General features: G+C 37.8%; 1 protein-coding gene across 1 annotated transcript; it reads right to left on the reverse strand.

Annotated features, from left to right (window-relative positions):
* Positions 1–12,590: 12,590 nt before the first annotated feature.
* On the reverse strand, positions 12,591–21,751 carry LOC145779290 (TBC1 domain family member whacked-like). Its single transcript, XM_082590836.1, has 9 exons — positions 21,547–21,751; positions 18,850–18,949; positions 16,856–16,963; positions 16,157–16,378; positions 15,904–15,969; positions 15,302–15,491; positions 15,002–15,156; positions 14,157–14,330; positions 12,591–13,273 (listed from the first exon to the last, which is right to left on the reverse strand). Exons 1-9 carry the CDS (start codon positions 21,687–21,689, stop codon positions 13,031–13,033), a joined length of 1,401 nt encoding a protein of 466 aa, XP_082446962.1. The 5' UTR covers positions 21,690–21,751; the 3' UTR covers positions 12,591–13,030.
* Between the last annotated feature and the right edge of the window lie 345 nt (positions 21,752–22,096).

The following is a 22,096-nucleotide window of genomic DNA, read 5'->3' on the forward strand; positions in this document are numbered from 1 at the left end:
TTCATATGCCCTATAGAAATGTATTCATGTGTAGTATAGCGTTGTCTCATACAAACTCGCCGCACGACCAATCCATTCCGAGTAGAAGTAATTGCGAAAGATAACAGATTTCCATCTGGCTGCAACCTGTGTTCAGGATGCATAGCAAATGTCCTGTGGAGATGCGCTAATATCAAGAGTAGTAGAGCGTTGTCTCGCACCTCATCTCCACACGCGCATTAACAAAACATCATATTTTTTGTTCAATATAACATTTTGTGTGAATAGCATTGCCCTACCTGCCAAGCTGATACAATCTGCAGACTTTACTAGGAATGGCACCTAAATGAACAGGCGCCACAGTGCTCCGCACCTAAATATCCAGACGCCACAGTGTGCGCGCCTATTTGACTTGCGCCTAAAAGACACGGACCCAAATTCCATTTGTAATTTTATCAAATAAGTCGAGATTATGAACTGGCATCTATTTCTATTCTACACGACTAGTACTACATGCTAACATTTGAAGCTTTGCTGGGGGACCATGACTCTTCTAATCGCTGCATCTTTACCATTGTTGCTAACTGTGGTGCACTATGCTAAAAGGTTATTACATTACATAATGAATTTCATGCTGTTTCTATATTGCTCCAACTTTCATGCTCGGCGTTTTCCTCCGCCCTTCTTGCCCGGTGTGGTGCCGTGATGGTCGAGAGTCAAGACTAGAGACTCTAGAACTAGAAGTTATCGGGTCCAAGAGTTACCAGCGTTGCTAAGCCTTTTTTAAATGATTAAATTTTTAACCCATCAAAAAGTCACAGTGACAATTTTAAGCATTGTTTAATCTCAACTAATTTCAACAACTACGCATCAGTATGAGACCAACAAGTAAATTAAATTTAGTTTCAAAATTTTCACTTTTGGATCGCTTGTGGGCACACCTGGCAGCATTTGCTACTTCTGGTTCTGGCACTAACTTCTGGACTGCAACCATGCGGCAGCAGCAGGAAGTAGGAGTGCTGAAGGGGCTGCAGCCCCCCCCCCCCTAGAGCAAATTTATCCCGCCCTGGAATCTTCTATAATTGCTTCAGTTCCCCCTAGAAAATTCTAACAATTAAAGGTAGGCCTACATAACATATTTTCAGACATTTCTTCGAACAATAATTGCTACGATCATAGCTACGATGAACCGAGTTTCTATTATTGATTGATTGATTGAATCTTTATCTTCGGACTGGGAAAGCTGCTTGCAGAACTTAATCCTGGCAGTTTCGCATACTTGTAGAGGCTTTGAATCACTGACGCAGGCCCGGTCACCGAGATTGACAGAGTGAAGTTTCCGATTGTTGAAGTCTTGTTGCTTGGGAACTATTCCATCCATTAGATGCCGCTGAATGGAGAGAAGTCATTAACGTGCGTTGCTTAAGCGCACATCCCGAGAGTACGTGTGGTCGCGCTCATCATTTGCAATAATGAGTCATCAATCACAGGCAGCTATATCTCGCACTCGCAGTAGCGATAGGCTACTAGCCACCCCAGGCCCGTAACTAGCTTGGAGCAGCAGGGGGGGCAAAAAGTATTCTAGAGGGGGCCCAACTTTTACCTTCAGTATCATGTACGAAAACGACGTTTGTACACAATGTGGGTATATATACGCAAGAACATTAATCGTAGGCCTAATACAACGTTTACATTAGGCTAGTTTATCATAGAAACAGTCAGTGGCGTAGCTAGGAATTTTGAAAGGGGGTGGGGGTTGACGGCCGACGGGCAAAGACCGACGGCGTCTTCGCCAAAGGCGACACCCAGCAGCGGGGGGTCTGGGGGGCCTCCCCCAGACAATTTTGAAAAATTGCTTTAAATTTGGTGCATTCTGAAAGCATTTTCAACAAACATGTGGGTATAAATATTCCTGTAAAATGATGCTGTCCGGTGGCATAGCAAAAGGATAAGATCATGTTTTCTAGGGCATTTTTCGGTAATAAAGCTAAGTCTCTATGTTTTCTTGTTGCTAATTCCTGGCTGAGATATTTGAATGCTTGGTATTGGCAAAACTCGCTCTTTTAATGCAGTTTCGTTTAAAATTAGGCAAACTTTGTTTTAGAGACAACATTCTACCACACCCTTAAACACACAATGTTTACAATTAAATAACACAAGAAAATTGAGTATAAAACTGAAAAGTCAGCGAACAGAGCTAATTAACATAATTTTGTCCAGGGGGTGCCAACATTTTTGCAGGGGGGGCTTCGCCCCCCCTGCATCCCCCCTAGTTACGGGCCTGAGCCACCCTCCCTACTTACACGGCGGTCCAAGATCGTTTATTGGACATCATTCTGCAATATTTACATTTCATGCGTATCTTACTGAACATTACAATAATATAGGCCTATGATATTGCTTTGTCCTGTGTGACTGACATGATAGAAGACAGTGCAATGAGAGGAGATGCACGTGCAATTCCAAACATATTCGACTTGGTAAAACAAGCACGCATGATGCGGCTTTATTTTGCGATTATCTGCAGCGGTGAAGTTTTTCAGCATGCAGAAGCCATCGCAAGACAGCTCCAAAACAAGGAAACCTTTGCTTATTCAGCTTTGAAATCAATCACCATTCTCCTCGAACATACCAAAAATCTCAGAAAAGATGAATCCGTTTTAAGCTTGTGGAAGCAGCGAACGTCTTTGCGTCTGTCAATAACCTAAATACGCCCAAGGATCCCCGAGTGAGCAAAACTCCAGCAAGATTTCGAAACACAGAGAAATCGGATGCTTTTTTGTCTGCGGGAGAAGGAGCGTGGAAACGGCAATACAGCAAAGCCCTTGATTTAGTTCAAGCTGAGCTTGATCGAAGATTCGACCAGGTGGATCTGCTTACAGCAGCCAACAGGCAACAGAGAGAAGGCCCTTCTGAGCTGTGCAAATGGTGAGAAAAGATCTGATACTGAGATCAGCTTCCCCGATGCTATCAGAAAAGATCGCCTAAAAACGGAACTTACTTTGCTCAGCAATGTTGTAAGTGCGCAGTGCCGGTCTTTGGGGTGTGCAAACCGTGCGATCGCACAGGGCCCGCAAATTAGGGGGCCCGTAATTTACTCAGAAAATGCAGTAATTTTGTCATTTTCAATAGAAAAATTCAACAAGTGAATTCAACAAAAGAATTAGCAACAAGAAAACATGGAGACTCAACGGGTGCAACCTATTTCGTCCCCTGAAAATATCAAGAAAAAACAACAACAAAGCCGAAGTCACTGATCGGAGTTGCCGCAAACATTTCATACTTTCTCTCGATCTTTTAAGGGGACGAAATAGGTCGAAATTTGATTTTGTTACTCCGATTTCAGGGTACGAAATCGGAGTACGAATTTTTTAGGGGACAAAATAGGTTGCATCCAGACTAAGACATAGCTTTATTTCCGAAAAATGCCAAACAAAGCATGATCCTATCTTTTTGCTATGCCACCGGACAGCACCATTTTACAGTAACATTCATACCCAAATTTTTGTTGAACATGCTCTCAGAATGCCCCAAATTTAAAGTAATTTTTCAACATTTTCTGGGGAGGCCCCCAGACCCCACGTCGCTGGGTCGGCGTCACACGCCGTCAGGCTTCGCCCGCCGACTGTCAAACCATCCCCCTCCCCTTTCAAAATACGCTACTACGCTACGCTAAAAAATAGTTCCCGCGCCACTGGGTAGCAGTCCAGAAGTTACTGCTATTGTAATAGGAAAATGGTTTGAGAAAACTAGCAAATAGGTAGGCAATTATACAGTTAAAACTTCTTTTGCACATTTTAGAATTACAACTAAACCGTAAGTATAGGCTAAACTGCTGACTTTGGTGACATTTTGGTCTTTCGCTGCTATCCTTACTGTGCAAATTATTTTTGTTTATGGTGTTGTGTATATATTTGTTTACTCACCAGCATATAAAATAAGTGAATTGAACTGAAACTATGCAGATGCGTATTCTCCATGCATGCACTGCATGCCTTACAATTCTGATGAAATCAGAAATCTTTCAGGAACAACGAATTTATGCGTAGAAATAGAAAATGTTAATAGCAGAAACCTCCTCGCTCTCTTAACTTCAATATTGGAAACAACTGTTCGTTTTCAAACTTTAGCAACTTTGCTGAACCTGGCAACCCTGCATGCTGAGGAGAGCTCAGCATGCGCTGATATAATAATTAATACACTACACTACACTACTAATTAATAATTAATGCTGGGAGATTGAATGGCTAAGTACATTCCTGGGATGCTAGGAGGGATTTTGATATTCACCAGTGCTACTGCAAAGTTTCACTGAAAAGTATCTTAGTTGCAAAATATAATTAATTATAGGACAACGAAAAGCATGCTTTGCATTTTGGAGGAAATGACTTCTAATTTGAAGTCGAGCACTTTCGAGCTGCATGCAAATGGTGAATTGAAAGTCGTTCATTTATGCCGTGCTTATTGAGAGCAAAAAATGAAAAGCATTTTCGATTGAAATACTGTACATACGGTAGGTTACATTATTTTGACAAAACTGTTTTGGTAACTTCAAACCTATATTGCACAACGTAAATTCGTCAGTCAGGGCTAATGTGCATACATATGTCTCTGAGAAGAAGTTGTGTTATTTACAATGTTTTACTCATTTTAGAACCAAGAAAATGCAACAAAATGATCACGATCGCACAAGCTTCATAACCTTTGAAAATCGCGTGTGCTGCTGCTTTCCCACACTCGTCATAGTTTAAAAGTGCGACTTGCTCTGGATTGAAGGTGGCATGACTTGGTATCAATTTCACCGCTGATGTTAAAAATGAAGAAATAATTTTTTCATTATACGTTGAACAAGAGCAACACATTGAATCTATTTCGTTTTCGGTACGTGCATCAGCGGTTGAGTTGAATCATCATGGAAGAATGGGTGACAATTTGACAACAAAAACAGAAATAACCTGATCGTTCATTACATATATATTATATTATATACTTATATAGTAGGGTGTTTCATTTTTTCACCATTTTTGAAATTCAAAATGCCTGGGGTCCCATCTGGTGGTATTTGGGGTAAAAAGTTTATACCCCAAATTTTTTCAATTATGACGTCATATTGAGGTGGTCCACAAGGTTTGAAATTTTTAAGCCTCAAAATCTCAAAATTTGGCCATATCTCCGGAACCGCTCATCATAGATCGACAAAATTAGTATCAAAATGCGCAGAAGGGTCGGTTTCCTATACCTGATGTAGAGAATATTCAGGTCTATCTGCTTCAGAAAAAAAGTTATTTCAAAAAATCTGATTTTCAGTATATTTTCTCCTGATGAACAGAGATCAGGTGATCAAGGTAACAAGTTTTTCTGTATTTTTCCATCTTGGAAGCTGCTATTGCGTGATAATAGTCCTTGTTCGTTTTGCAAGAGATGAAATGGTAATTTGAAGGTATTGCTATTATAATATTAATGTAACCGTTGAGGAAGAGGTATGCTGCTCACCTGCTTTAGATTAGCCTAAGTGTCATTATGGCATTAAAGTCAGATATTAGTAAGTCGATGCAAAACTTCAAGGAATTGGAGAGAAATGTGCTTCCCCTGAATCAGATAGTCAGTCACTATTTTTACTTAAGGAAGAAAGTAGCCGAAACTAATCCTAAGTTTTTTAAGAACATACCCCATTTCAAAGATTTAAAAGATGAACTGCTGAAAGATGTAGTTGGCATATGGAACAAAGCTGGTCTTCCAGTGCTTAGCAAACAGAGAAACCTAGCACTTCTGGCATACAATCTGCCAAAGCATCGGCACTACTATGTTTGAAACAGAGAAAAAGAAATGAAGTACCGTAGTTAGATGTCTACATAGTAGCGAAAGCGACTCTGATGGTGACATGAATTGGGAAGATGATAAGGAATACGAGCCTCTGAAACCAGCTGTTTGGGGAAAAGTGTACAAGAAAGTACATTCTTTTTCCATACATGATAGAAGTTGTGTACTTGCTGATCGTAGGATAACTGCGGTACGCCAGCAGTCAAATCTTATGAGGTCGGTTCTTGGAAAAGATCAAGTAGCTGCCATGCTGCATCACCTTCGACAGTATACCGCCAACGACGAAAAACGAGAGAAAAATCTCTGATGGAAAGTGAGAACCTTCTCAACTCAGCTTCTGCCATGCAGTTATATTATGATGGGCGCGTTGTCGATAAAATAGATCGATACGTTTTCTTGGGTCAACTTGTTGATGATAATAATGGTTAAATGGTATGGTAATGGTATAAAACACAAAAGTGTGATGGCTGTTAAATCTTTTCCCAAAAGTGTGTCGGTCACTGCAGAACTGATTTTTGGCACCATCTTCCAGTAGGCTTGCAGAGTTCACCTATTCCAAGTATATTCAGTAGGGTGTTTCATTTTTTCACCATTTTTGAAATTCAAAATGCCTGGGGTCCCATCTGGTGGTATTTGGGGAAAAAAGTTTACACCCCAATTTTTTTTCAATTATGACGTCATATTGAGGTGGTCCACGAGGTTTGAAATTTTTGGGCCTCAAAATCTCGAAATTTGGCCGTATCTCCGGAACCACACATCATAGATCGACAAAATTAGTATCAAAATGCGCAGAAGGGTCGGTTTCCTATACCAGATGTAGAGGATATTAAGGTCTATGTGGTTCAGAAAAAAAGTTATTTCAAAAAATCTGATTTTCGGTCAATTTTCTCCTGATGAACAAAGATCAGGTGATCAAGATAAGAAATTTTTCTGTATTTTTCCATTCTTGGAAGTTGCTATTGCGTAATAATAGTCCTTGTTTGTTTTGCGAGAGATGAAATGGTAATTTGAAGGTATTACTATTATAATATTAATGTAACCGTTGAGAAAGAGGTATGCTGCTCACCTGCTTTAGATTAAGTGTCATTATGGCATTAAGGTCAGGTATCAGTATGTCGATGCAAAACTTCAAGGAATTGGAGAGAAATGTGCTTCTCCTTAATTCAGATATAGTCAGTCACTATTTTAACTTGAGGAAGAAAGTAGCCGAAACTAATCCTAAGTTTTTGAAGAAAATACCCCATTTCCAAGATTTGAAAGATGAACTGCTGAAAGATGTAGTTGGCATATGGAACAAAGCTGGTCTTCCAATGCTCAGCAAACAGAGAAACCTAGCACTTCTGGCATACAATCTGCCAAAGCATCGGCACTGGTATGTTTGAAACAGAGAAAAAGAAATGAAGTAGTTAGATGTCTTCTACACAGTAGCGAAAGCGACTCTGATGGGGAAATGAATTGGGAAGATGATAAGGAATACGAGCCTCTGAAACCAACTGTTTGGGGAAAAGTGTACAAGAAAGTACATTCTTTTTCAATAAATGATAGAAGTTGTGTACTTGCTGATCGTAGGATAACTTCGGTACGCCAGCAGTCAGATCTTATGAGGTCGGTTCTTGGAAAAGATCAAGTAGCTGCAATGCTGCATCACCTTCGACAGCATACCGCCAACGACAAAAAACGCGAGAAAAATTTCTGATGGAAAGTGAGAACCTTTTCAACTCAGCTTCTGCCATGCAGTTATGTTATGATGGGCGCGTTGTCGATAAAATAGATCGATACGTTTTCTTGGGTCAACTTGTTGATGATAATGGCATGAAGCACGGAAGTGTGCTTCTTGTTAAATCTTTTCCCAAAAGTGTGTCGGTCACTGCAGAACTGATTTTTGGCACCATCATCCAGGAGGTTTGCAGAGTTCACCTATCCCAAGTATATTCAGTCATGGCTGATACGACTGCTCTCAACACAGGAAAAAAAAGTCCGGAGAATACTCGACTGGTCAATTATCTTAATGATGAAGTTGGTCATGATATTCATACCCTTTAATGCATGTTCCACATAAACGAAATGTATCTTTCCCATGTCATTTCTTTTGTGGACGGCGCCAAGAAGGGTCCCGGAGCAATGCAAGATGGGGCTTTGCTTAACCAGATAGCAAGACTAGACAAGCCCAGTACTGAAACATTAACACCAACTATTATTACGCAATAACAGCTTCCAAGAGTGGAAAAATACAGAAAAACTTTATCTTGATCACCTGATCTTTGTTCATCAAGAGAAAATATACCAAAAATCAGATTTTTTTAAATAACTTTTTTTCTGAACCACATAGACCTTAATATTCTCTACATCAGGTATAGGAAACCGACCCTTCTGCGCATTTTGATACTAATTTTGTCGATCTATGATAAGCGGTTCCAGAGATACGGCCAAATTTCGAGATTTTGAGGCCCAAAAATTTCAAACCTCGTGGACCACCTCAATATGACGTCATAATTGAAAAAAAATTGGGGTGTAAACTTTTTTCCCCAAATACCACCAGATGGGACCCCAGGCATTTTGAATTTCAAAAATGGTGAAAAAATGAAACACCCTAATATTCAGTCATGGCTGATACGACTGCTTTTAACACAGGAAAAAAGTCCGGAGTCAATACTCGACTGGTCAATTATTTTAATGATAAAGTTGGTCATGATATTCATACCCTTTAATGCATGTTCCACATGAACGAAATATATCTTTCCCATGTCATTTCTTTTGTGGACGGCGCCAAGAAGGGTCCCGGAGCAATACAAGATGGGGCTTTGCTTAACCAGATAGCAAGACTAGACAAGCCCAGTACTGAAACCTTAACACCAACTATTATTACGCAATAACAGCTTCCAAGAGTGGAAAAATACAGAAAAACTTTTATCTTGATCACCTGATCTCTGTTCATCAGAAGAAAATAGACTGAAAATCAGATTTTTTGAAATAACTTTTTTTCTGAAGCAGATAGACCTTAATATTCTCTACATCAAGTATAGAAAACCGACCCTTCTGCGCATTTTGATACTAATTTTGTCGATCTATGATAAGCGGTTCCGGAGATACGGCCAAATTTCGAGATTTTGAGGCTCAAAAATTTCAAACCTCGTGGACCACCTCAATATGACGTCATAATTGAAAAAAATTTGGGGTGTAAACTTTTTTCCCCAAATACCACCAGATGGGACCCCAGGCATTTTGAATTTCAAAAATGGTGAAAAAATGAAACACCCTATTATATAGTGTACTACTGTACACTACACAGTACACACACAGGAAGAGCAGTAAAAGCCCAATAATAATAATAATAATAATGGTTCAATAAGTGCATGAATACAGTTTGCGGAAATGTTCACTTCACTTTGCCGTTAAAACGAAACAATGTTTTCCACAATCATATCATTGTATAGCACCATCGGTATGCGTGAAAGCACAGGGAACAATCTATTAGCGACTGGTCGGTAAAAACAAACTTCACTGCAGGTTACAGAAAACAGTATTGCGCATAAAGGGCTCATTAGCCTTGAACGCTTTCAACTGGCAAACAACGAATCACAAGAAGCAGGCTGGCTTTTTCAAGATTTTCTGAAGTTTGTCGATGACTTCGTTACCTCAACTCACGCTGCATCGGTGTAAAAACTGAATAAAAACAGCTGGATAAGTTCTCGAAAATTTATACGTTTTAGAATCAACGTATCACTTTAGTAGATCTGCGGAAAACGATCGAAGACTTGTTTATCTCGTAAATTTGAGTAACTCGAATAATGCATAAAACTATTCGATCTTTTCAATGGTTTTGCCATACTCGGTACAAAAAAGGGCTTATATGATAAAAGGTAATATCTGAATAATATGTTGATATCAACGTAATAAAATCTACAAAAAGCAAAAGAATAACAAGAGAGTTCAATAAGAGAAATCCGCCTGTTGGCCACAATCCATACAAAAACAGCGATCAAAAGCTACTCAGACAGCAATATCCGTCCTTTTAACGTTATGTAAATCATGTGAAAATGCTGGATTTTGCTATCTGGGTATTGCCACTAGGTGACACCCAAAAAAGACAAGTGTCCCTTGTCGCATAACCTCCCACAACCAGAGCTTTGGAGCTGGAGCAGCAGCTAGGAGCCCACGAGCTTTGCATTTTGAAAAGGAGCTGAAGACGGTGCTGTATATAAAATTCAACTGGAGCTGAAGCCAATTGTCCGATAGACAGCTCCAGCTCCAATCAATTTCACGAGGTGCTATTGGCTGATTTCACATACTTTAACAGCAACCCATAACAAAATTGATACTTGTTGGATGGTATTTTTGATTGTCGGATAATTGTTTAGCGTCTGCTATTTCGTAAAACTTTACATTTGAGATCGAGGGCGACTTTTAATGAAGTCGTATATTATTTGAGAAAACACGGTAATGGTGCTGGACATGGGCTCTATCTAAAGGGGGTGATCACCCCCCCCCCCCACACTCATTGGAGTGGTTGGAATGAGTAAAATGACTATGACGATTTTAGCCCACTGTCTAAAAATAAACCCCCCTCCCGGAATTCTAAATGTGGATAGAGCCCCTGGTGCTGGAGCAGTGGTATGAAAGAGCTCCGGAGCTGGATCAGTTTTATTTTCATACCGGCTCCAAAGCCCTATCTATGACGCAATGTAACAGCTGAGTAGTAAGCTGAGTAGTAACTTAACTTGCAGTGAATAATTCCATCTATTCAAAGTGTCTAACTGTCTAATTACCAGAAGGAACAAAGTGAATCATCGCTGCAGAATTAAAATTGAACAACTTAGAGACAAAGAAAGCCGATTTGATAACACAGCCTCGATAATAACAAATTGATATATGGCCTTGTACTGTTTCTCGGCATTAGAACAATCCACAACAGAAAGTAAACAAAGCAATAAAAATAAACATTTTCCGACTATCCAGCATTATCCTCTGCAAACAGTAACAAAAACTAAAAAGTAATAAATAAAATTATCAAGACAAAAATAAAAAAAGCGATTTTTTTAATAATAGCTTTTAAGAACTTGCTGCAGGTCGTTCCAACGGTGCAAAGCTTTTCATTAAAATAAAAACTCGTGTAATGGTTCGTCATCTTCAACGAAAAGCAAGAACGAAATGCTGTGCACGAAGACCAAAGAACTATACAAAGCATTTTTAACAGCAACACACATCGTGGCAAATTGTTTGTAACAAAGTACGTTAACTTGCTCAAGCCTACTCGAACTGTATCGCAGTAAGACAACACGTTTCAGGGTGGTCTCAACTGTCATCCTCTTGGTTGCTGGCCAACTCAAAATCAACACATTCCAAAGCAAAATACAGGAATTCAAAAGAATTAGATTTTTAGCTAGGTTACATAAGTCACCTGCCAGGAAAAGGGTACGTTAAGATAAGTGTTGCCAGATGGGTTTCACATTTCAAGCAGAAATGCTTTTATAAAGTAGTAGCCGTTTAAATTCTGTTCTTCAACACTAGAACAAATTTGAGGTTGCACATAAATATAATCTAAAACAATTTTAATCAACTCATTTTGCAATGATAATAGAAATTTACTTAACTAATTTATATGTTTCAATAAGTATCTGCAACTAAGAAATGTAGGAAAACTTGAAGAAGGCCTACACCAGAGGTTCTTAAACTTTTTGGGCTGCGCCCCCCTTGACATCACTTGTAAAACTTTGTGCCTCCCTTTTCTTGTTTAAGTTGTAAATCAAAAGTCAAACTTACTAATTTTTTTACATGTTTTGGATTTTAAAGGGCGGGGAAACCCAAATTAACTTTTTGCAAGTTTTTTGTTTCAGCGTGATGTCATTGTGTACAACATGCGTTTTAGCAATAAAAAAATCCAAATTTTGTTGCCCTCGTCTCGCTAAGACCGCTTTTGTTTGATACCCGTTTGCGAGGTCTCGCGCGCATCAAGCTGTGACGCTGTTCGCTGTGACGTCACAAGGTACATATAGTTGTGGCCAAAATTTTAAGACCAGATTTGATTTATGACCATTTTTGCATTACTTCAAAATAATGCATCAGATATTGTTTCAGTTGCATCATCTTTATGCATCATCTTATATCTGATGCAGTATTTTGAAGTAATGCAAAAATCGTCATAAATCAAGTGTGGTCTTAAACTTTTGGCCACAACTATATGTACCTTGTAACGTCACAGCGAACAGCATCACAGCTTGATGCGCAATGAGACCTCGCAAACGGGTATCAAACAAAAGCGGCCTTAGCGAGACGAGGGCAACAAAATTTGGATTCTTTTATTGCTAAAACGCATGTTGTACACAATGACATCACGCTGAAACAAAAAACTCGCAAAGTTAATTTGGGTTTCCCCGCCCTTTAATACAAAGTGTAGTTACTATTTTCCGCCATACATAAATCAAACGATTTAAGTGGATCACAATCTTGTGTCTGCACACTTGCAAGTGCAGAAAACAAAAAGCCACTTTCCACAAAATAATTACGTCACAAACAGCCATTGTTACCGAACAATAGACTTAACAACCGCAAGAATTGGTGGGGACTATAGTCAAAACTACATCACATAATAATCAGTCACCAGTCAATTATGATGACTCAAGATGAAGTGTTATCAACATTTCTGATCACGACTTGTACAATACAGTGGCATACTAGTGCAACAGTCTACCATGTTCGCACTCCCTTGTAGAATCCTTATGCCTCCCAAGGGGGGGGGGCACGCCCGCCAGTTTAAAAGCAACAGGCCTAAACCAAATGAATGTAAAGCAACATATGTCAAGTGATAAATCCAACAAGTTCTTAAATCTTATACGTTCTGCAAGTAACTTAAGTTTGCAAAACAGTAGTCTGCTTTGATGAGCTGTTAAAAATCGCTTAGGATTAATTTCGGAATAATTTTAAACGGACATAAGTTGGTCTACCACGAAAGCAAAAACACTCTTGAAGAAAATTTTGAAACAGAACTGGTAACACGTTAATTTAAAACACCATTTTCCTGACAGGTAGTTGGACACCCTGTTCTTTTCAAAATTCCTGGAAAAATTTCACAACAAAATGATGAAATACAAAATAGGGAAATAACATCAATAACTTATAATAACAGAGGATTCAAACGCAATCGTGGTTTCAGTATAAATATAAAGTTGAAAACACAATAAAAATTCCTACACATCGCAGCCCGTAAAATATTGGATGACGCTGAAGGTTAATTTCACGTTTCAGCGGTTGGCGTTTCATGAACGTCACCATTTGCTGTTACCACAACAGGAGACTCATCTGTGTAGCGCTTGTAGTTCGTCAACTGCACTGCTTGCTTTTGGTGGCGTGACTTTTGGATGGTAAGACTTCGGGAAGGGCTTGGTGCTGCGTTTAACTTTTGTTCTTTTCGGTTCTGTTCGTGCTGAACAGCCTGTGCCATCATATGCGGGGTGTTGACACTTACAGTGTTGAGTTTCTGAAAGTATAAACAAAAGTGTACTACCAAGACAGAGACGACTCAGCTGGCTAAATCCACCCACGTCAGCAGACGTTGAAATAATGTGAAAAAGCGGTTATTACCCGCACTGTGTGGACATTAGAAAGATCACTAAGATATTATAATCGGTAAACTAGCTACTTAAGGTATTGAATTATGATGTTGGTCATTGTGGAGCTCTTCCCATGTGGAGTCTGCGGGCGTTGAAGATAAGCCAGCCTAATCAACAATCTTGATACGAGAATCCAATGTCACTGACTAGATTATTGACAGCCAATTACTATTAAACGTCCATGGTGTGACTAAGGGCAGTGGCTTTCGAAGCGGCAGCTACGCCAAGCCTGCTTAGTAACCAGTGGTTTCATCAATAACGGGGATCTTGAACCAAACTGTATACAATATAGGATTTTGCATTTGGCCATGAGCGGTGGTAGTTGTGCGAAGTGTCACACACACACGCTTTACTGTCAACATGTTCATCGTTTCAGGGAAAGGGAGATTTGCGCATTTCTGTAAAGTCAGTTGCATCGAACTACTGAGTTGGTCATCTGTTGAAACGCTCCTTATGGCGCGTTATCGTAGTTGGAAATTTATGTTTTTAGGGTGGCTCCAGGAAATACAAAGGATCACACCTAGCTTCCAAAACCTATGTTAACCTACACATCACGTTGATGTATTTCCATTAAGATGTAAAGAGTGAGCAACTACAAATTTTTTCACTACGGAGTCCCGCTGGTACGTATTTAAAATGTATTGCATGCTCTTTGTTGAGCTTTTCGAAACGGTACGTACTATAATAATACAAATCACAATACTCAAGGAAAAAGTGATTGACTGGTTCAAAAATACGTTTTTGCCAAACCTTTTTAGATTTCAAATTGGATGTGGAGTCAGACCCTCTTTTGTGTGTATGTGTCGGAGTATATCTGTAAACACGTTTGACCAACTTCGTTTGGGGGTTTTGCTTCCTTCCTTTTTTAAATTGACGATAGTGTTCATTTTCTAAATCTTCTTCATTGATTGGTATGTCAGTTATCTAAAAAAAACCTCGGGTCAAATTTCAATGGATGTTCTGCTTTAAAGTAAATCGTTTATTCTTTGTCCAACATTTTTAAAAGTTTCAACAATAGCATCATGAGAAAAGCACTGGTGTCTATCATTGTCAATTCTGGCTGCACTCGGCTGCCGAGAAACAAAAATACGTTTGTTGTAGAATTCCTTTAATTTTAGACATAAATTGAAAAAAAAAATATTATTTCATAGATATAGATGTGTTTCTTTTTCTCGACTCGTATTAGAAAGGCAAATAAACAATCATCTCTCTCTCTCTCCACACTAGCCATTCAGATAAAGTTAACAGAATGTTTCTCGGCAGCCCAGTGAAGCAAGAATTGACCGCTCGACAACAGGCAGGTAAATCAGTGTTTCGACCATCAGGTTGGCCTTTATTTCACTGCAAAAATTTTAACTTTGATTTTGAAAACAGTGTGGCAGCGGTGTTGAGTGATGAGAGATTAGGACCAAGGGTAAAAAACTCAACATAAGTTTTTCAATTAGTTTTTCGAAAAGCGAAAAGTTTTTCAATTTGTGTCCTTTGTAGTCTTTCAAGGAGATTTTAATGGGCAGAAGACAACTGAAAAACGCTGCAGCCGACAACCAATCAAAAAATCATTATCATAAAGTTTTGAGTGACTTAGCTAGACTTACTCGAGTCATCAAATAACTGGGTTGCAAAATCTTGAAGTCGAATTTCTTCAAATATTCTAAGGTTTCATACAACCCTGGTAAGCTTTTCAAGACTCCAGGCTTTCCAAAGCTTTCTTTCAACAGAACGAGGCCACAACGAAATACTACTTTGACACCTGACAAAAAAAAGCAATGACAAACATTTGGTTGGTACAAACTTTGTTAGACTTTAACGTGCTAACCAAAAACAGTTGCTACGTACAGAACAGGTTCTAGCTTTCCACGTAAGTAAATCCACAGCAGTTATAGCACGCACCATACCTTCACAGAAAAACATGTCCCATAATCGTAGCACAGACGGCCAAGGTAAGGTGCGAGAAAATATGCACATGAACCACTCGGTGCAATAAAGCATGGGAGAAGCGTGGTGTTTTTCAAGATGCTTGTAGATGATAGGAGACACTTGCTTCAACAATCCTTGCATTACGTTGCCATCAACTTGAACAGCTTCCTACAACACCAATTTTCAACTATTACTGTCAGCAAACTGTATCTTTCATCATTCCAAAGATGAAAAGCGTCCAGCTTAGTTATTAGAATTAGGTTATTCATGTTCGACACTCAACGGAGCATAGGTACCATATACAACAGTACGTATTTTGAACATATATGATGAGGCAGATAAGCCCAAACAAACTTCTTTATAGTTCATTTCATTCAGTACAATCATGAAAAAAATATTTAGATTTCCATAATTTCATGAACTTTTTAGCACAAACTATAAGGCATACCTTTGTACAATGGCACAAAGGCTTGTAAATACGTGAGTGCAAAATTATTAAAATAAACAAATGCAACAACACAGCAGCTAAATAAAATGAGTTTTACATTACCACACGCAGGTATAAAACGCAAGTTCTCACCAAGCCAGGACTGTAATAGCCAGGAATGTAATAATCGAACATTGCCACCATGCACCAAAAGGCCTCCTAAACAATAAAATATCTTTTGAAAAACATATCCTCAAGATAGGAAAATGCAGCATTCCGACTTGACGTCAGATGGACAACTAAAAAAAGTAACAAAATTCCGGCCACAAACAACTAAGCCTCAGCAGTCAGCATGCATGGTTCAACATAAACCTCGCTATTTAAAATTGCTGACGTAATGTTTCACCTCAGCTGGCATGTGCATGAGAAGAACAGCAGCCACAGGTGCCTGGGCCTGGCAATAACCGTCTTTGGTATTATAGTTAGCGTATGCATACAACACGTCATGGAGGTCTTTCTGTCCCGTTCCACCTCGTTGCGAAAACATCTCGTGGAAAGGAAATTGTCTGTGCAAGTCTTTATTGATATCTTCAACTATCTGAAGAGATGCGCTAGCTTTCAAGAGGTCCTGTGTGAACAAAAAAGTTATTTCAATAAGTAGTGTCACTTCAACAAAAAGGGATTTCAGTCACGTAAAGCTAGCAAGCTACCATTACGCCAATATAGTTTTTATTGAAATATAGAGTATCAAAATGGCTGTAGAAAATTATTTTCTCTACGGTAATAACAACAGAAATAAATATTATGAAAGATCACAAAAACTTGAAAGTCTTGTTTAGCCATTTCGCTCAACATTTCAAATGTATAACTTTTTGCTATGATACTCGTCGTCGTCCAACCCTCGCAATACGGAAAACAGGAGACGTTAAATCGTTAAGTCGTTAAATAGATAGATAGACAAAAGTGAAATACTACTCCAGAATTGCAATTTAGTTTGAACTTGAGGACTCGTTAATTGGCATAAGTGAGTTGACCAAAGATTTTTGAAGAAGAAACCAAGTTGATAAAGATGTAGGGCAAATACGAGGCCATAATAATACTTAACCTGGAAGACGTTTTCATTTTGGGTTAACAGCATTTTACTCCCACAGAGCAACTGCCAAGCTCGACCACGAAGAGAAGATGGTATTCCTTTCCGACAACGCTTTTTTACCTAAAATAAATGCACTTTTTAAAAGCAAATTGTAATACAGAAATAAAATCTAGAGTAATAAAAACCATAACTGATATGATAAGCTGAAAATAGATCATGTCTCCTTGTCATAGTTGTAGTGGATAGCTACACGAGTGGGCTGTTTTTTTTTTTATAATGTGGCTAGATTTACAGAACTAGAGTTGCCAGATGAGGAAATCTGCTCCAATTTAAGAACACTTTAAAGCTTCTCAAGAAACAAACTAATGCCAACACCTGTGACGAAACAAAACTGTTAAAGTGTTATTTTCGACAACTAATCTTTTTTTTTGCTAATTTTTACATGATAAAATCTATTATCGTCCATAAAAGCCAAATTTTTTACCAAAAAGCCCATTTTTTTCTGCCAGAAACTCGGACAGGCTAAGTTTTATTAAAAAAAACAAAAACGTTTTTTACAACCCTGTTCTTGTTAGCAACATAAATTTAAATTTTCTCAATAAATGAAGTATATTTCTAAATGTTTATTTGCCCTGCTAGAGCAATGCATGTCTGGGATTACTCCTGGTGGACGATAAAAAGTACAAACAACTATTCATCTATAAGCAGCAACTTAACACTGTCAAGCTTGAAGAGACCAAGCCTGCATCAGTGGTTCAAAGCTTCATCTACAAGTTTGCAAAACTACAAGGAACTTCGAAAAACATATGCCAATCCGATGATAAAAATTCCTAGCCCATCAATCAAAACACATTGTACAATGTACAACCAAGGTTTTCAAACGTGTTTCATGTAGCTTTCAGCCAAGATCAGCAAATTCAATACACCACTGCTAAATAAGCTAGAAGCTATTCTGGTATGCTTTTATTGTAACCTCATAAAAAGGACTAGCAACATCATTTTTAGGTGTAAGTTCAAGATTAAAAAAGAAACAAAAATCAAAAGTTACACAACCAATACATTTCTCAAAATGCATTTAACTTGAGATAAATGACAGAGTTGTTCTTGTACTTCTGCTTTTGTAAAGCGTAACAGTCACATACATGTCTACACTATTACAGGTTATGACTTAGTAAGCACCCAGATAGACTCAAGCCATTTAAGCACTAGTGTTTGTGATGTAAGGTAGTTTCAACACAATATGTACAAAATTAGAAACTATCTTCATCAATAATGTGTTTAGTTGAGTGGGTGTTGCAACTCAATTAACTAGATTGGCAGTGTAGTTGCAATGGCATAGGAAGTTTTATTAGTTGACTGCTGGTTTTTTTTTTTCGGTCATTTGTCGGTCATTGACCAATTTTTTAGCAAAATGTTCAAAAAAAAATATAGTCAATTCGGTCAAAATGTCCGAAAAAATATATAGTCAATTCTCTTCCCAGATAACACATGACAACCTTTCTCAGCAAAACTTAATGTTGTAGCTAGTCGGGAAGTGCAAATTTTGGTTTGTATCAGCTACTTAAAAGGAAATATTTTCATCAGAAAAAATGACCGAATTTTTTCAAGTCATTTCGGACAAATGACCGAAAAGTTACAGCAAAAAAAAACAACCTAGGTTGACTGGCAACCACTTTTCTGTGTTTTCCATCACTTTGTTGTAAGCTTGTACTGAGTATGGTTCAATTGTTAATTAATGAGTTTAACACATGAAGGGTCATCAAAATCAATCTCGAAAGTGATCTTTTAAAACTTGTTTTCCTGTTTTACAAGCTTTAACCAAATCAGAGGGCTTTGATACGAAATTTACTTTTTTGTTATACAAACATGAGACCTTTTGTTACATTTACTTTAGCAATAATTTTTTGTGTGTGAAATAAAATTTTCTACTTATAGCCTAGTTTAAATTAAATGATTGTACAATTTTTGTCAATAAAACAGATTAATAAATATCATAGGCTACATACTTGGGGAAACCTCTTAGCCATCCACTTATCCCAATTGTCTAACATGTGAAGCCATTTCACCTCTCTTTTTCGTATCTTGTTAACAGATACTTTTTCTGATCTGTATATAAAAACAAAAAAGTATTCTTAATAATATGTAAAACAGACTTCATTAATACAGTGGACCAATTAATAAAAAATTTACAGGTTTGCTATTATTCTAAGCATCACTTCCACAAATAATCGGAATGGCCATTTTGGTGAGTCCGATTTGGTGAGTTCTCTATTAGGTGAGAGCCTTTTCGGAGAGTCCCTATTCAGTGATTTTTTGATTTTTTTTTAAATCATTGGGTACCGTAGCCTAATTATCATTGCCGTTTTAGGGTTGTTAGGGGTTGGGGTTAGGAGTTAGGGTTTTATTTCAACGTTTAGCGACGTTAAAACGATGTCTAATTAGGCTACGGTACCCAATAATTTCAAAAAATCACCGAATAGGGAACTCTCTGAAAAAGGCTCTCACCGAATAAAGAACTCACCGAATCGGACTTACCGAATAGTAGCAGACCCCAAATAATATAGGCTATTCTTAAATACAAGCCATAAATGTTACATTTTGTGAAGCTTGTAAAATATGAAAAATGGAATCTTCCATTAAAGCTTTATTGATATTGTGACATTCAAATGTTTGAAGTTCCATTGTAGTTTCAAATTGGTATGCCTGTATGGAAAAATGTTTAATAGCTGCTGACAGTTCTGAAAGCTTTGTTATTAATACAATAAAAGTTTAACATGATACCCCAATCCATATGCTGTAGGCAGAGGTGGGCAAAGTCACTTTCAAAAATAACTGAGTTACAGTTACAGTTACTTGGCCAAAATAGTAACTGAGTTACCGTTACAGTTACCGATTTCAAAAATGTAACTAGTTACAGTTACTAGTTACAGTTACTAGTTACTTTCAGTTACTCATAAATCTCAACATAAACGCTGTAAACCAAATTTAAACAAACAATTATTTGCGGGAGGCGCATCCATTCTCCTCAACATTTATTAGATGTATCACGCACCCTGTGGTGCAAATTCTTTTCTAGTTACGCAGTTGCCTTTTCCTAATGTAATTTGTTTTCCGTCTGTCTGTTTTCCACACTATTGCTTATAATCGTTGCGTGTTTCTTGATGCTTATAGTCAGTTAGTTATAGTTACTTTCAAAAAGTTTAAATTTATTGTAATTTATACATATTTTCAGATTCCTGATGAGGGCTTAAGTTAAACCGAAAACGTTTGACTGTTAAACTACTTGTAAATATGTAAAATATATTGTTGTCATGCTCAACCCTGTGGTATTGTTGTGTTTTGCCTGTCTTTGGTACAAAAAAGCAAACTCTCTCCAGAAACTATATTCTCTTTAAATGCTCGAAACAAAGGAAATAATTTGTTTTCCCTGCTATGACTCAAGTTACTTAGACATCGACTTCCGATTTTGAATCGAGAAAACAATGATGTAATAAGGTTGCGAATAGTGAACGTAACACCGAGACTTCGGGTCCTAAATACTCCAAAACTACGGCTCCTGTACACCTCTGGCAGCTATACGACAAGCATGAACTGAGCTATCAAGTGTTGCCAAACACTTTTGCTAAACATTGCATAGAAAGTCACATATTGATCAATCACCAAAAGCAATTAATTTAGCCAAATCAGTTCTCAAAAAGCGCTAAAAAAGAGCCAAATCGCCAAACCATAAATATGAAGCCAAACGTCTTAAAAAATCGCCAGATTTCTGGATTTTGGCGATGAATTCGCCAATATGGCAATCCTGCTCCATAAGATCACAAAACAAGAGCGCCGCGCATGGGCAGTGCTGCTCCGAGTCCGATACAGCTGCGAGAAGAATGCATTATTGCGCGCAAACACGCATAAAGCATGACACAAACATGTGCAGAGAAATGGACGGCAATTAGAAACAAAAATTTCAATACAAAAGTAACTTGTAACTGTTGAAAAAGTGCTAAAATAGGAACTAGTTACCGCGTTTCGTTACTTTTGGAAAATAGTAACAAAGTTACCGTTACAGTTACTCGAAAAGTAACTAGTTACTGCCCACCTCTGGCTGTAGGATTGGTGGCTGGCTTGTGTTAAAAAACTACAACAACCAGATGCTAACACAAGTAAACATGAAGTTACTTTTGTTACTATACTGAGCCATTTACAAAACTAGGTATATATCATTTACATCAGATAATGTTTTTTATGAGACTTTCAAGGCATGCAATAGCACATTTGCATTTAATTGTTGAATGCAATCCAGACATATATAACTGTTTTGAAGCTGTATACTAATAGGTCAGAGGTTACTAAAAAGATAGTTGTTTTGCAAAAATTACAGAACCAAAAGATTACTGTGTCAATGGTTTTCCTGCTAGGGTGGTGTGGTATTGACCTGCACCTGAGAGCAGCTAGTCACACCACTTCAATAATTTGGTTGAAAAAATTACAACAAAATATTGATGATTTTATTTCAATATACAAATAGATGTTTTCTCTTACAATAACCTTCATAGTTTCCTGTCTCAGAGTTATATTCTTTGGCTAGCAGTACACTGTGAAGCTTTCAACTGTGTATGACAGTGACACAGTTTGGAAAGCAATGTTATAGATACAGGTGTAGGCTACATACTTACTGAAGCAAAAGTTACATATATAATTGAAAAACCTACTCTGGATCAGTGTATTCTTTGCCACCAAGAAATCCATATTTATCAATTTCTAATTCAGACTTGCTTGTGCTGGCTTTATCTTGGCTTATCGATGATTCTCCATCCGATTTAGAAAAACCATTGGATGTGCTATGTTCAGACATTATTAACAAAGCACTTTATTTTATTTGACGAAGCTAATGAATTACTTTCATAGCAGACTTATTGACTTGTACTCTTTACGAAACTGAGGTAACTTTACATGACACAATAAGAAAAATCTGCAACAAATTTTATGTAACATCTTGCTTATTGTATGATTCATCCAATATACTTTTCTGAATTCACAGTAGTTCTTTGCTTTAGATTTCTTTTGTAGTCTGACAAAAGCAACTTCACTCATCTCGTTGGGTATGATATAAGTCCAGTCATATAAATTTTATTGCATAACTTGTGCTTGTGTTTTAAGCTGATGCTATTTAAAGCTTTTAGAATTTCATGATAAATTTAAAGCTTTTAGAATTTCATCTTCTTGTGCAGATTTATTACACAAACAAACTTCAACATAAAG

The sequence above is a fragment of the Aplidium turbinatum genome, chromosome 1 (assembly GCF_918807975.1).
Source record: "Aplidium turbinatum chromosome 1, kaAplTurb1.1, whole genome shotgun sequence".
NCBI classification, from domain to species: Eukaryota; Metazoa; Chordata; class Ascidiacea; order Aplousobranchia; family Polyclinidae; genus Aplidium; species Aplidium turbinatum.

Excerpts from the sequence above, each read along its gene's own strand:
- LOC145779290 (XM_082590836.1), bottom strand. The coding sequence starts at position 21,689 with ATGTCTGAACATAGCACATCCAATGGTTTTTCTAAATCGGATGGAGAA. Across the intron at positions 16,379-16,855 it reads AAAATGAAAACGTCTTCCAG|GACCTCTTGAAAGCTAGCGC; the intron begins GTTAAGTATTAT and ends TTGTTCACACAG. Across the intron at positions 13,274-14,156 it reads CCAATTTGAAATCTAAAAAG|AAACTCAACACTGTAAGTGT; the intron begins GTTTGGCAAAAA and ends TTATACTTTCAG.